The sequence below is a fragment of the Sphaeramia orbicularis genome, chromosome 6 (assembly GCF_902148855.1).
Source record: "Sphaeramia orbicularis chromosome 6, fSphaOr1.1, whole genome shotgun sequence".
In the NCBI taxonomy this organism is placed as follows: domain Eukaryota; kingdom Metazoa; phylum Chordata; class Actinopteri; order Kurtiformes; family Apogonidae; genus Sphaeramia; species Sphaeramia orbicularis.
The window spans coordinates 40261008-40275238 of NC_043962.1; the positions used below are offsets into that span (position 1 = coordinate 40261008).

The 14231-nt window shown below is 35.9% G+C and overlaps 2 protein-coding genes across 2 annotated transcripts in view; one reads left to right on the forward strand and one right to left on the reverse strand.

Annotated features, from left to right (window-relative positions):
• Positions 1–340: 340 nt before the first annotated feature.
• Positions 341–1877, reverse strand: LOC115421553 (gamma-crystallin M3-like). The gene is made up of 3 exons (XM_030137485.1): positions 1710–1877; positions 736–978; positions 341–627 (listed from the first exon to the last, which is right to left on the reverse strand). Exons 1-3 carry the CDS (start codon positions 1740–1742, stop codon positions 349–351), a joined length of 555 nt encoding a protein of 184 aa, XP_029993345.1. The 5' UTR covers positions 1743–1877; the 3' UTR covers positions 341–348.
• Positions 1878–3938: 2061 nt separating this feature from the next.
• lamb4 (laminin, beta 4) overlaps positions 3939–14231 on the forward strand; it is a 49358-nt gene continuing 39065 nt past the window's right edge. The window contains exons 1-4 of the mRNA XM_030137484.1: positions 3939–4054; positions 9210–9304; positions 10207–10391; positions 14029–14164. Coding sequence (XP_029993344.1) covers positions 9280–9304; positions 10207–10391; positions 14029–14164 — 346 coding nt within the window. The 5' untranslated portion in view covers positions 3939–4054; positions 9210–9279. The remainder of the gene's footprint in view (positions 4055–9209; positions 9305–10206; positions 10392–14028; positions 14165–14231) is intronic.

The window sequence follows — 14231 nt, forward strand, 5'->3', positions numbered from 1 at the left end:
GTCACATCATAAATCTAGCTTTTTCTGTGCAGATTTTTGTCTGATGGTTCACTTTTTCAGATTTATTTGCTTGTTTTGACAGATATCCTGGCCTAGTAGAGGTTTGTTTTTTGTTTTTGTTTTTTTTTAAATTAGCTTAGTGAATGAAACAACATTTATTTTGATTGTCCTTTTACACAAGATGACTTGGAGTGAATACTAAAAACTGTACAAGCTGCAGTTGTCACATTTAGGCACACACTTAGTTCATGCTGTTTTTTCAGTGTTTTGTTTGTTTCAAAGACACAGAGAATGTTTTTTTCATTTGAGAGAGACTTTATTGATATGTTTCAGGGTTGACATGGGAACTCAATAGTAGGAGTCCATGATGCGCCTCATGCTCATCCACCTCATGCCGCTGTAGCCCATGTTCATGAAGTTCCTGTACTCTCCAGGCCTCATGTACATCATCCTGCCTCTGTAGTGGGGCTGCTCGTACATCAGCCAGTGTCCGTCCATCACGTTGCAGGACATGCAGTTGCTCATGCGGTAACGGTCCATGATGTTGTCGCAGTCGTCCATCAGCTCGTACATCTGGCCTCCGAAGTTCTCCCTCTCGTAGATCCTCATCCTGTAAGAGCCACGGTACTGCAACACAGAGACACAAATGGTCAGTGATGGGTAATGACTGCTCAGATTTGTTGTGTTTCAGGGTGATAGGATGCAAAAGTGTGATGTGTGTGTGTGTGTGGTTACCATGGGGATCATACGGCAGGACCTGATGCAGTCGTTCATTCCCATCATGCTCATGTAGTCGGCGTACTCGCCCCTCCTCATGAAGTACTGGTTACCCATGAAGTTGGTGCGGTCGTAGACCATGAAGCAGCCTCTCTCCACCCTGCAGGAGTGGCACCTGCTCAGGTAGGAGGACATGTCAGCGCAGTCACTGCTGCACTCATAGGAACGACCCTGGAAGTTCCTGTCCTCGTAGAAGACGATCTGAGAGAGAAACATTGCACAGATTGTCAGAGGATATCAGTATTTTACGTGTCAGGTTTATTTAAATGTTTTTTTTTATGTTAATAAAGAAATATCTACTCTTTGTGACTGTGACATAAATACTAGACGTTAGCTAGAAGTTAGAAGCAGAAGGCCAGATGAGATACGTTTAAGAGTGGTTTTAGGTGGAGGGTGTCATAAACAGAGCAAGATAAGAATAAATGTGAGATCTGATAAAACCCTGTCTCCCTGAGTTCAGCTCTGGTAAATAGTGACCAGATAAATAACTTGTCCGTTTTTGGAGCAGCTTTGTCTCTGGATGAAATGTTTATGTTTATTTATCTGAGAAAAATATGTATAGTTTTTTGTAATTAAAAAAAAAACATTTAACAGGGAACTTTAGGTGAGCCAGTATTGGATAATAAGGCTAATTCTCATCTTTTAACAGATGTTAAAAAGGGACCTTAAAACTAGAAAAAAATGTAATAGAATGCAAAAAACAACACTTATGGTTGTCAAAAAAAAAAAACTAAAATAAGCTACAATCCTTGCTAGACATGACTAAATTCTGATAAATTGTTTTAAAATGTGACAGAATAATGTTTTAAAACCCATCAGAAACTCCTATGGGTCAATAATTAGGTTTAGCGGTGAACATAAGATTTGTAGCCTTTGAGCTGGCTGCTGGTTTCTGTCCTGTTTCTGCTGCAGTGTTGCGTGTTCGGACTCACCCTGCTCATCATGTTCATATCGGTGGCAGACATGTCGATGGTTGTTGCTGCTGCTGCTGCAGATGCTGCTGTATGCTGAGAGAAGAGCGACTGATGTCCACCTGTGTTACCTCACAGCTTTTATACACCTGAGCGCTGGCCTCTTTTTTTGTGTTTTAGACCACTGAGTCAGCATTTCTCTGTCACACACACAGAACACACACACACACAAAGCCTCTTTGAGAGGGTTAACAAAGACAGGGGGAGGCCTTCAGCTGCTGCCCTCATCATCAGAGCAACAAAAACTCATCCTCTAAAACCCACCCACAGTTTACTGATAATCAGTGACATCAGGTCATTGATGATCAGTTTATCTTAGTTTTACCTTTAAACAGCCAGTTATCAGTTATTCACTTATCTGGGAACAATGTAGTTTCATAATTATTTGAAATAATGACACTATATCTTTATCTGAATAATTACATGTTTGACTTTAAGGACTTGATATTGACCAAGGATAGGAACTCAAAAAGTTATGATTATGAAGACTACTAAAGTAAATAGCACAGACACAAATGAAAACATGTTTGTTTTCCACCCTGTTAGAAGTTTTACAAAACATTCCACTAGAACGTTCACCCTTGTATAACGGGGTGGAAAGTTTTAAGTCAAGTCTTTGAGTCATCAGCATTTAGTGAAAAAATAAATCTCCAAAAATAAACACAATCGATAATCCACACAAACTTTTTTTTTTTTTTTTAACAATGTCTGACATGTTTTATTTATTTGCCGAACAATCATAGCGAACAAAAGCCCAACAGCATGGATCTTTAAGAGAAACAGACAGGATGGTGTTAAAAAGGCAAGAGTACATGCTGAATTCTATAAAAGAAAATGCATGTCCCTGAAAATGCTCTAAATGGAATTTATTTTTAAGTCTTGAGGCTTCAAAGACACACAATAAGCAAAGAAAATGGTAAAGAAGAAATGTACTTTAAATGATTTTATCCTACAGGGGTTTTAATTTAGTTTTTGTGACTGATTCCAGAACTCAGGATCAAATGTCATACATCATTTGATTCAGGAGAACATTTTCTTTTTCTGAGAATGAATGAAAAATGTTACTAGTGCTTTAAAAAAAAAAAAAAAATCAGACGGAACCTCAGGATGTTTTTTTTTTTAATGTATAAAGTTATTTAGGTGTTTTACACTTCCAAATGGATTTCAGTTTACATCTAGAACTTGCTGACCACATCAAAAATGTTTGTGACTCTTTCCTTCTTTCTAACCCTTATGCTTTCTAACCCTTACTGAAGTTGTGCTCTTGGTATCAGAGGAGTAAGTCTTAAAATGTCTAACAATCAATTTTTATATATTAAGTCTTAGAAGTCATTAAATAGTCCTCAATATGGATTTGTGATGTCTTAAGTCCCACAATCATTTTATCAAGTATAGAACCAAAACCCCGCCTCTCCCAGGTTTGCCCCATGGGACCTTATTTCATAAAAAAAACAAAACAAAACAGTACTACAGTTAATAGAGACAGACGAGCTGTTTTTTAATCCCCTTTGAAGCAGTGCTTAATTTACACATATGATGTTTCACAATTTATGACAATTTTATAAGTGAAGACAATCACAGTTTGTGGTAAAACAGTTGAAATATCCGTCTGTGAAAAAAATAGAAAGATTAAACATTCCAAAAGTGGCAGAAGTCATCGTCAGCTGTCTCTATTGCTCTTCTTTCTTTCTTTCTTTCTTTCTTTCTTTCTTTCTTTCTTTCTTTCTTTCTTTCTTTCTTTCTTTCTTTCTTTCTTTCTTTCTTTCTTTCTTTCTTTCTTTCTTTCTTTCTTTCTTTCTTTCTTTCTTTCCTGTGTGCTTAGTTAATTCTACCCCCTATGTTCTCTTCAGCCTGAGTACCATTTAATTACTTCTATCTTTTTTTCTCATACTGTTTTTACAGATGTTTACATACACATCTGTACACGTGCAGATCATATGCATGTAACAATTTGCACACAATTAAATGCTTTGCTTTATTCCTCTGTTTTCTTTTTAAGATTTTTATTATCATCACTAATAATATTGCTGTTTTTTTTTTTCTTATGTAGTCTCTCATCCTCATGCCAAAAATGACACTATGATATACACAAGTGTATTAATTTACATAAATACATTCTGAATGCACTGAGTGAAATATGAACAGTTCTACTTTACATAGTTTGACTCTGGTGCTATCTCTCTCTTTCTCTTTCACTCTCTCTCCCTCCTTTTCTCTCTCTCTGACATGTTGAGCCTCAGGCTACATTTGGTTCAAGTGTGCTGTTACCTGCCCAGGTGTGTTCAGTGTCTCAGCAGCAGCACCAGGTAGGTTCACATTCAGTCTCATATTAACGTTTAGGCTTGTTTATATCATCTCTGCTCGATGAATGAGAAACTTATGTTTAATTTGTACGCGTGCATTATGCTCAGTCAAGGGCTTGATGATTTAATGACAAACTATGAGATAAAACTGAAGAGTTACTGTGAACTTTTAAAAGTCAGTGTTCATCCAGTTTTTTTAAAGAACTGCGCAAAAGGAAGAGTTTTCAGATAAATGTATTTATCAGATTATAAACTTTATTTGTGCACAATGGTCTGACTGACTGACTTCTTAGGATGAGCTTTTTATTTCAGTATTTCTACCAAAACATAATAATCTGATAAAATAGACACCACACTGAAAATCAAGCACAAAATCTAAATTCAGCAGTTTGTCATGCAGATGTTTGTACATTATGTATCAGTAATTATATTATTCATTACCATTTCAGGTATTACATTTAATGCTGCAAAGTTCAGACTTGCTGAATGTTAGTGGCAGCAAAAATAATGTAAGAAAGTGAAATGAGTGAAGGCATTACATTAAAAAACATTGGTTTAACTGATATTGTGTGTCAGTTTGTGTTAATTACCGTACTGTGTAAAAGCCTTAGGCCTCCAATAGGTTTGGTTTTTAGCAAGAATAGAATGACATATTTTAATGTACATTTCCATTTCTCAGTCTCTAACAGGAATCAGCAGAGACATTTATAAGAAATATAAGAAGAACATTACGAAATTAAAAACAAACCAAAGTGTCCAGTATTTAGTCTGACCTCCTTTTGCATCTAGCATGTCTCGACAGTATGAGATCTACTGAAATAATCTTCATTATTTCATTCAACACATGCCAAATGTTTATTATTGTTCAGGTGACTTTTTCCATGAGAACAGAACATAAACATTATCTGATGCCTGTAGAAGCCATTAAGCAACCATATTTTTTGCGAGTTTTTAATACTGTGCACAGTATTTCCCTTTATTTTACTGTTGTGTCTTATTAAAATGACTGAGACGTAGATGTAATGCTCATTAATATCCTGTAAAAACAACATTGCTAAAGGTTGCCTTAGACTTTTTCTCAGTATTGTGTATTAACTATTATGGACTATAGATCATAAAGTAAGGGTTGTCACTTTAGTATTTCCCTGGCTAACATGTGCCCAGATTTTAAATTTACTGACAAAAGTTCAAGTCTGTCTAAGAGTAGACTGATTGCTGCTTTTTTGTCATTTATGGATCATTAGACATATAGATTGCATTATGTTGGTGAGAAAAATATCTTTACATTAAAATGTTTCATATATGTAAAAATGTTTAAACAGTAACAACCTCTGTAGGATAATTTAGTCGCAAAGGTTATTTTAGTGAATAAAAAGCAGTCAGGCGTTGTTAAACTTAGTCTGTAAATATTATAATTATTACATGAAATAATACTCACATTTTCTGCAGATTTAAAGACCCAAAACCTCAAATATGCATTTAAATACAGTTCTTAAGAGATGAAGCTGTCTGTGTTCAGCACCGTCTGTGTTCTCATTTTCTGTCTCACACATCTGACAGTCTGCACAAGACATAAATATACTGTAATTTACATTTGAATGTATGGAAAAACTACTCACTTTAAATATTAAGCTCCATTTGGCTTGCAGCAGTTTTAATATTATCACATACTGGAAACCAGAGTCCTGTAGTCCAATCTGTGGAGAATGTCTATGCTAGTGATGTGATATCATATATCAAACTTTGTTGCAGACTCAGATTCCAGATAAAAGACACAACAAAAATAACACTAGAAGCACTTGGAGAGCGCAGACCTCTGCCAAGGCAGATCAGTCCCCCCCCCCTCCTGATGTTTGTCTGTCTGTCCATGTGCAAGATAACTCAAAAAGTTATGGACGGATTTGGATGAAGATTTCAGGAAATGTTGATACTGGCACAAGGAACAAATGATTAAATCTTGGTGGTGATCAGGGGTGGGGGGGCCACTGATCTGCCTTGGTGGAGGTCTGCGCTCTCTTTTCTAGAAAAGCACTCATTGAGTTATCTTGCACACGGACAGACAGACAAACAGACAAACCAACACTGACAAAAACATGACCTCCTTGGTGGAGGTCATAAATATCATACACAAGTACAAGAAATTGGTGGTGTTGAATGAGGTTTAGGTGGTTTTAAAAAGGTTCTGGTGGTCTTAAATGAGGTCCAAAAGGTCTTCAATAAGGATGCGGCAGTCTTTAATGATATTCCAGTGTACTTTCATAAGGTTCTAGTTGTGCTAAATGAGATTCTAGTTGTCTATAATTAGGTACAACTGGTCTTTAATAACATTCAGGTAGTCTTTACTGAAGTTTAATTCATCTTTTTAAAAAAAAGTTTGTAGTGGTCTTTAATTAAGCTCAAGAGGTCTTTAAAAAAGTTGTAGTTGTCTTCAATGGCGTTTAGGTGATCTTTAAAATGGCTCCAATGGTTTTTAATGGGGTTCAATGGGTCTGGTTCTAATGGGCTGTAATGATGCTCAAGTGGCCTTTAAAAGGTTCTACCTGTCTTTAATTAGGTTCCAGTGGTCTTCAAAAAGGTTCTAGTGGTCTTCAAAAAGGTTCTTGTGATCTTTAATGGGGGTTCTTGTGTACTTTAATGGCATAAAAGTGATCTTTTAAAAGGTTCCAGTAGTATTTAATGATATTCTAGTGGTCTTTAATGAGGTACAAGAGGCCTTTAAATGGTTCTGGTTGTATTTAATAAAGTTATAGTGGTCTTTAAAAAGGTTCCAGTAGTCTTTCATGAGGTTGTAGTGGTCTTTAATGAACTTCTAGTGGCTTTTAATGAGGTGCAAGTGGTCCTTTAAAATGTTCCAGTTGTCTTTAATGTGGTTCCAGTGGTTCACAGTGATGTCTAAGTGGTATCCAATGAGGTTCATGTGATTTTTGACAACACTTCAGTGTTTTCGATGAAATTTCAATAGCTGTTGACCTTTCAAAGGTTCCAGTTGACCTTCTACAGGTTACATGTATTTGAGAACATGTGTTTGTTAAGGATAAGTTCAGAAGCAGAGCAGAAGTTTCCCACAGGAGCAATGAAGTCTATACATTGGTAACATGATCTTAGGCTATCCATGTCGTACATGTCCTGTGGGGGCAGGTTTGTCACTTTAGAACAATAACGTTGGTGCACAATAGATGGAGAACCCGAAGGATTTGTGTATGTAACAGACTAGGCTGTTACACACAACGCTGTTCCAAAAAATCTCATATCCAGACAAAGATAACTGAACCCAAACTCTGCACTATAGGGCATATGTTTTCTATAAATTCAATAAATAAATAGTTTACATTCATTGACTAAATGGAATTGGCCATTTCTTAATACTTTTAGGAGGTACTTCCTCACATGTGATTATTTGTCTGCTTTTATTCAGAAGTTTTATGTCACAAACTCCAAAGACAAAAGGAAATAAAAACACTATTTAACTATGGTTACAAACTGAACAAACGTGGGCCTAAAATGGTCATAAAATATCAACACCAAACAAATTGTACTACTCTTAAACAAGGAGAACTTAAAATTAAAACCAAAAATAATTAAAATACATCAAGTCAACAACATACACCTGCATCTGTGTTTTGTATTGATTAACACAAAGTCTAGTGAAATAAATGTTGTATAATACAGTGTGATTTGTGACACAGTGAAATAAAAGAGAAAACTAGAAGCACTCGGAGAGCGCAGACCTCCACCAAGGCAGATCAGTGCCCCCCCCCCCCCCCCCCCCGATCACCACCAAAATTCCAAAATTTAATCATTTGTTCCTTGTGCCAGTGTCAACATTTCCTGAAATTTTCATCCAAATTTGTCCATAACTTTTTGAGTTATCTTGCACACAGACAGACAGACAGACAAACCAATGCCAGCAAAAACATAACCTCCTTGGCGGAGGTAATGAACATATGGTCCATATTGTCAACAAAATCAAAACTTGGTAAAACACTAATATAAGTATTAATACAATATATATTATAATATATGATATAAATACTATAATTATCACTGTGTCATGAGTCTAACTGTAGAGTATGAGACACATATAGTAACATACTGTACTGCATTAGAAATGCTAGTTTCCCATTCCATGTATTACTTGTGACATAAATCAAAATCCTTAAACAGACTTCAACAGACTCTTAAAATATCAACCTGACAGACTTTGATAGACAGATTTTCCATCTCCATGACATCAGTGCTGCATTAAACCCTAAACATCACAGCTGCTCGTAGCTTGTTAAAACAGATCGAAATGTATTCACGTAAATGTCAGGGCAGTTTTTTTCCTATAAGTTCATGTAAAGGCACAGGGGAGTGGAGTAAATCCTAACAATTACTGCTGGAGCTCACACATTCCCCTTAAAGTTCACAAGCCCCTTCAGGCTTCACCTTTTCAGTTATCATAAAGCAGCTCATTGCTTTACCAACATATTTTCATCAGCTATTCTCATGCACAACTTTACACAGCAGGGAGATTTATATTCAGCCCGAGGCATCATATCCATAAGCTTCCAAATACTATATAATTTAGTATGTAGCTGTGTGTGGTACAAATACATTTTAGAATTTTCCTGACTGCTTGACTGCTGAAAGCATAATGTACCTGAAATAAAACTAAAATATAACTGTATTAGTAGTAAAAAAAAAAAAAAAAAAGTGATACGTATAGAGATTTTTATTCTTTGATGTGATCTTTGGTACTTCTGTTTAAAAGTGTTTGCCGGTTAGGTATTAACTGCTAGCCTCCAGATGTTCTGTAAAAAGACAAACTGCTGGAATCAGTTTACCTTTGTGAGGATTTGAATGTAAAATTTCATGGTGAATAAGTGGAGTAATGAAGTTGCCAGGAGGGAAATACTTTCCACTGAGTGCAGAGCTCTGAATTAATGCCAACAGCCACACACAAACCCAAACACACCCACACACACCTGTCAGTGATTATTTAGGTTTATGTTCAGGACTCAGGGTCATGTTTGATTTTCTTGGTGACAAGATAAATCTGAAGTTGTGGTGAGATCAGACCTCAGATCAGATGATAAATCACACAATTCAGTTTTTATGTCTACCTACAGAACTGTTGATAAAACTGACATCTGTATCTGCCTGAATTTATTTACAGACATATAGTAAACTGAACGCAGAAACCCACCAGAGTCCAACGGGATCTAACAGATGTCTGTCAGCACACCATGATCTTCATCCTCATCTTCATCAGTGAGTTCAGTTCATTGGGAAAAAGAGGAGAGAAAGGAAAGGAGACTGCAAAAAGCAAAAATAAATAAAAACATCTAGGTGCACTGGTGGAAGGTAACTAAGTATATATAACGTAGAATATTGAAATAGAAATTCAATGCACTTAATTTCCATTATCTGCAGGTTTATGTATCTACTTGACTGCATTTTAGAGATATTTTTTACACCACTGCATTTCTCTAAAAACAACCACGTGTCTCCGGATGGTTTGGTTTTGAATGTTTGTGATTTGCTGAGGATTAAGTCTTAATCTTCCCTCCTCTTGCGAAAGGACAGCAGCATTACTAACATATTACAGTCTAAAAGGATACAGTACGATGGTGCATTACTATAACTTAAACCCACCAACAGTATATCCTGTAAAGCATGTGGAGCAGTAAACACAGCATACACATCAAAGCTGCAGTAAAAGGAATCCAAAAACATCCTACATCTGAATACTTCTTTCACCTCTATTTAGGTGTGATCAGGGTAAAGTATTGTCAGGATCACTATGTTGACATTTAATCCGTCAGTAGATAAAATATTCCAGACATGTTATCACTTGTGAAAATATTTCTACTTGCTGATTCTTGTTTTTCCTCTGTGTCTGTTTGATTTACATCGTTTCCTCCAAAATCATGGACTTGTTCTTCATTGTTCTTTTTGCAGTGAGATCACAGTGTGTGTTCACAGTGTTGCAGATAAAATCTTCACTCTGACAGAATCATATTTGTGTATTTATTGTGTGTCACTGCATCTCATAAATTCTTTTTTATCATGTTGCCTAGTGATGTTTTATGGCTGTATCATGTACCAAAATCATGTTAGAGTGTCAGGGGAAACTCTGGGACATCCTGATGAGATTAATATTCTTTCTGCAGGTCTTTTTACGACAGTCCGAGTCCAGGATTTCCCAGACCCCCAGGACCTGGAGGACCAGTGCTCCATTGGCTCATGTAACCCAGCACTCGGAGACCTGATGGTGGGTCGAGATGCTCAGCTCTCGGCTACCTCCACCTGCGGCCTGTACGGACCGCAGAACTACTGCATCATCGGATACCTTGAGGTAAGAGGTCAACCTTAAGGGGTGATGGGGTTGGGCCTGTTCTATCAGTAAATGCATACTAGTTTGTGTCCATTTTACATCTGAATATGTGTATTTACTGTTGCATACAGACAAACATATATGTGTCGCTGCAGAGCAACATGGGGACATTAAATGGCAAAATTATTCGTGCATTATTATTAGTGCATTCTTTTACAATTGCTGAGATAATATGTAATTGAATTAGTTATAAATCACAATGACTAGGTTTACATGCACAAACTAGAAAAGCACTCGGAGAACGCAGACCTCTGCCAAGGCAGATCAGTCCCCCCTGATCACCACCAAAATTTAATCATTTGTTCCTTGTGCCAGTATCAACATTTCCTGAAAATTTCATCCAAATCCGCCCACAACTTTTTGAGTTATCTTGCTAACAGACAGACAGACAAACCCTGATGAAAACATAACCCCCGCCGTCCATGGCGGACGTAAATATCTGGTTCATGTCTTTGTTTTGGAAAAGGTAAACTTCCTAATAAGCTGTTCACATCATTTTAGAAAACAAATAATGCACTTAAAATCCTGTTTCCATACCTCATTATAAATTGTGTTTCCCCTCTTTTGATCCTTTAAACACCTTCTGGAAAAGTCAGACTCTTTAATATTTTCTCATAATCTGTAAACCTGTATACATGTCCAAAGAATCCTCAAAAAAAAAGCAATGATATCAGCATATATCACAGATCTTTATTTAAAACTCGCCCATTTGGAAAAAGGCCTATATCAGAATATCCAAATGGAATATACTGTTTACATGACACCTGTCATTGTCATATGTAGAATAATAGTGGAATAATAGTGCGCATGTCAGTGTAGTCTGTTTATGATTACTAAGGGGCTACATCTGGCGATTACAATTTTTATCATGTAAGGATTGAACCAGAAGGTAAACTAAACATCTATTTCTAGAAAAAAACAAACAAAATCAAATCAAATATATCTTCATTTCATTTTTTGTTATGCTAACATACCAACTCTACAAGTAAATCTCACATGTTGAACTTTAAATGCATCTTAGTTAGTCTGTTAGCCAACATCAGTATTACTATTTTACTATGAAGTACTCTGAAGTAGGCTATTTAAGATTTTTTTTACTGCTTCAACTTTGCAATTGTTTAATATATCTAGGGTAATGCAGTATTTTGGTGCATTTATTAAATGACAGTGTTACATACATATAGAGACAACAGTTCTGTATGTGGTGGCACTACTTAAAATATATTAAGCTGATTAATTCTGTCGTGGAGAGTAAAATCTACTGGCATTTGCAGACTTGCCTTAAAATGAATCAGATAAGACAAACTATTTTGTCTTCTTTGACAATAAATAAAACAAAGTAAGGCTGTGACTTTTAGTTAAGGTAATGGTACAAGATTTTTTGTTCTATGTTTTGCCTGCACATTTCTACAACTGGATAATGTGAGAATGACTTTACGCCTAAAACAATAACAGATATGTTTAAAAAAAAAGTGTCCAGTCCTATATGTGTTTTTTGACAAAGCCCGAGGGAGCTGCTGGAGAGGGGCTAAAGAGACACAGCTGGATCGGGTTACATCCTTTTATTCTTTTCAGTAAAAAGCTTATATGTACAATGTAGCATTCATTCTGCTGCTTTGCATCTTTTGGCAGTGCAGGAATGTTTTCTTTTGGCAGATTTCCGGACAACACGGGTCAGCAAAGCTGTTCGTTCAACACCATTGCTTTGCAGTCCATTGGTTGTGCTTTAAAATCAAAACACTGCAACGCTTCTTAAAGCTATAATAGAGAACTTTAAATAACAGTTTAAATAAAAGTACTGTTGTGAGGTTTGGACCAACAGTTTTATATGTATGTTTTTAGTTTTTTTTCAGTTTTAGTACCCTTTTTAAACATGCTTGGAAAGTAATGAAGTCAATAAGTATTTATTCTGATGAAGTAATTAAAATACTTAAGTCGCTTAATAACTTTTTAAAACAAAAAATAAAGCAGTCTCTTGTAACTGTTTACTTTAAAAGGTTTCCTGCTTAGTGTGTCTGATATAATCTGTCGCTGAACTATGTGTCTTTTTGTTCCTCTTCTCCCCGTGTGCCTGACTGATTTCTGGCTCGTCATCACAGTTTCATACTAAAACATGTCCTGATCTGTCACTTTATGACCTGACGCCGTTCGCTCTTCCCCAAGGAATCATCTCATTACTGCTTTTTTCCCTTTTTTGTTTTTTCCCTCAGAAATATTTGGATCCTCATGAAACTGCACAGACCCAGTACAGTTTGCATTTTACAAATCAAGATGCTGTCTTATCCTTTAGTTTGTCAAATAATTTGCAGGTTGAATCTGACGCATATATTTCATGTATTGTACTGCAGTAATGGTACTTTCACTAACTGTGCTAACTATACCATACATTATAGCAACTATAGCATTTTTCAGTTTAACTTGTATTTATTAATATATACAATAACAAAATTTAATCAATTTAGGGAGAGATTAAATCAGATCATAGCCCTGTTTATGACTGCTGATTTAATAAAATACTTATTAAATAACAATATTTTCTGTTTTACAAAGGTGATAAGGATAACCAAGTATTTTGTGTAAAGCTGATATTACTGAACAGACATAAGAAAGATACAGTTATGAATATGTGGAAAAATAGATATGCTGGGAAAAAAGCATATTGTAAATTTTTAAGGGTTCCCCCACAAAAACATCGTTAGATATTGATTAACTGTAATGCTCTTCAAGTATTTCTATCTTAAACAAATTCACTTCTACTCCACTATATCTCAGAGACAAACATTTTACCTTTAAATGCATTACCTTTGATTGACAGCTTTATCTACTCTTCAGATCATAATGTATCAACTTCTTATTCAGTGAAAGCCTTCTATCTCCAGATCGGCTGATTTTGCATGTTTGTGATTAACAGGAATGCAAATTTTCCATCTCAGGTTAAATAAAGCCTTTCAGTGAGATTTGCTAGAGAATTTGTTGTGACAAAGCCAAAAAGGTGTTTGTTTTGTGAGCTAATTAACCTTGACTTTTTAGGGATATGTGGTTCTCACTGGACAGTTACACTGCGACCATGATCTTATAATGATCTTAGTGAACATGATGTACTGTATGTACAAAAAAAAGACCAATTCTTCATAAAGTACTTTAAATGAGCTCAGACTTAAATGCAAAAACATCACATGTAAGAATAAAACAAAGACCTGGACCGTTTTTCTGTGAATACTTTCACTTTTTATATCCGCGCCGTCGGGTGGAAACCTCTTATGTCCAAAACGGTTATTTTTCAGGAAACTGGAAAAGCAATGTATATTCTAAATAAATGAATGGAGTTAAGAGATGTAGTGACAAGGTGTTTTCAACATTTTTCATTGGTTAAATATTTCTAAAACTATCAGACCAACACCTAGACTGACCAATACAATCATTTTATGACAAAAAAAAAAAGACCAAAAATGGACTTAAGAGATTTCCACCTGACAGTGACGATATGTACATTTTGCTGATAATACCACATACTTATACTTAATATATGTGGATCATTTGAAAGTATTGGTGGTTATCATTCTCATTGAGTTTGTTATGGTGTGTCTTCATCCATCAGGAGGAACAAAAATGTTTCACCTGTGACTCCAGGCAGCCATTCGATCGCTATAGCAACACCAACAGCCATCGCATTGAGAACATCATTGCGACCTTTGAACCTGAGCGCAAACTGAAGTGGTGGCAGTCAGAGAACGGTGAATTCAAATCTCATGCCCTAAAACTGTCCCATGTGATTAAACCCAGACTAATATGTTCTTGTTT

Bases quoted from the DNA above. Each gene is read 5' to 3' on its own strand.
- LOC115421553 (XM_030137485.1), bottom strand. From the start codon at position 1,742: ATGTCTGCCACCGATATGAACATGATGAGCAGG. The intron at 979-1,709 runs GTGAGTCCGAAC...TTTCTCTCTCAG, and splicing joins ATATGAACATGATGAGCAGG to ATCGTCTTCTACGAGGACAG. The intron at 628-735 runs GTAACCACACAC...TCTGTGTTGCAG, and splicing joins CCTGCCGTATGATCCCCATG to TACCGTGGCTCTTACAGGAT.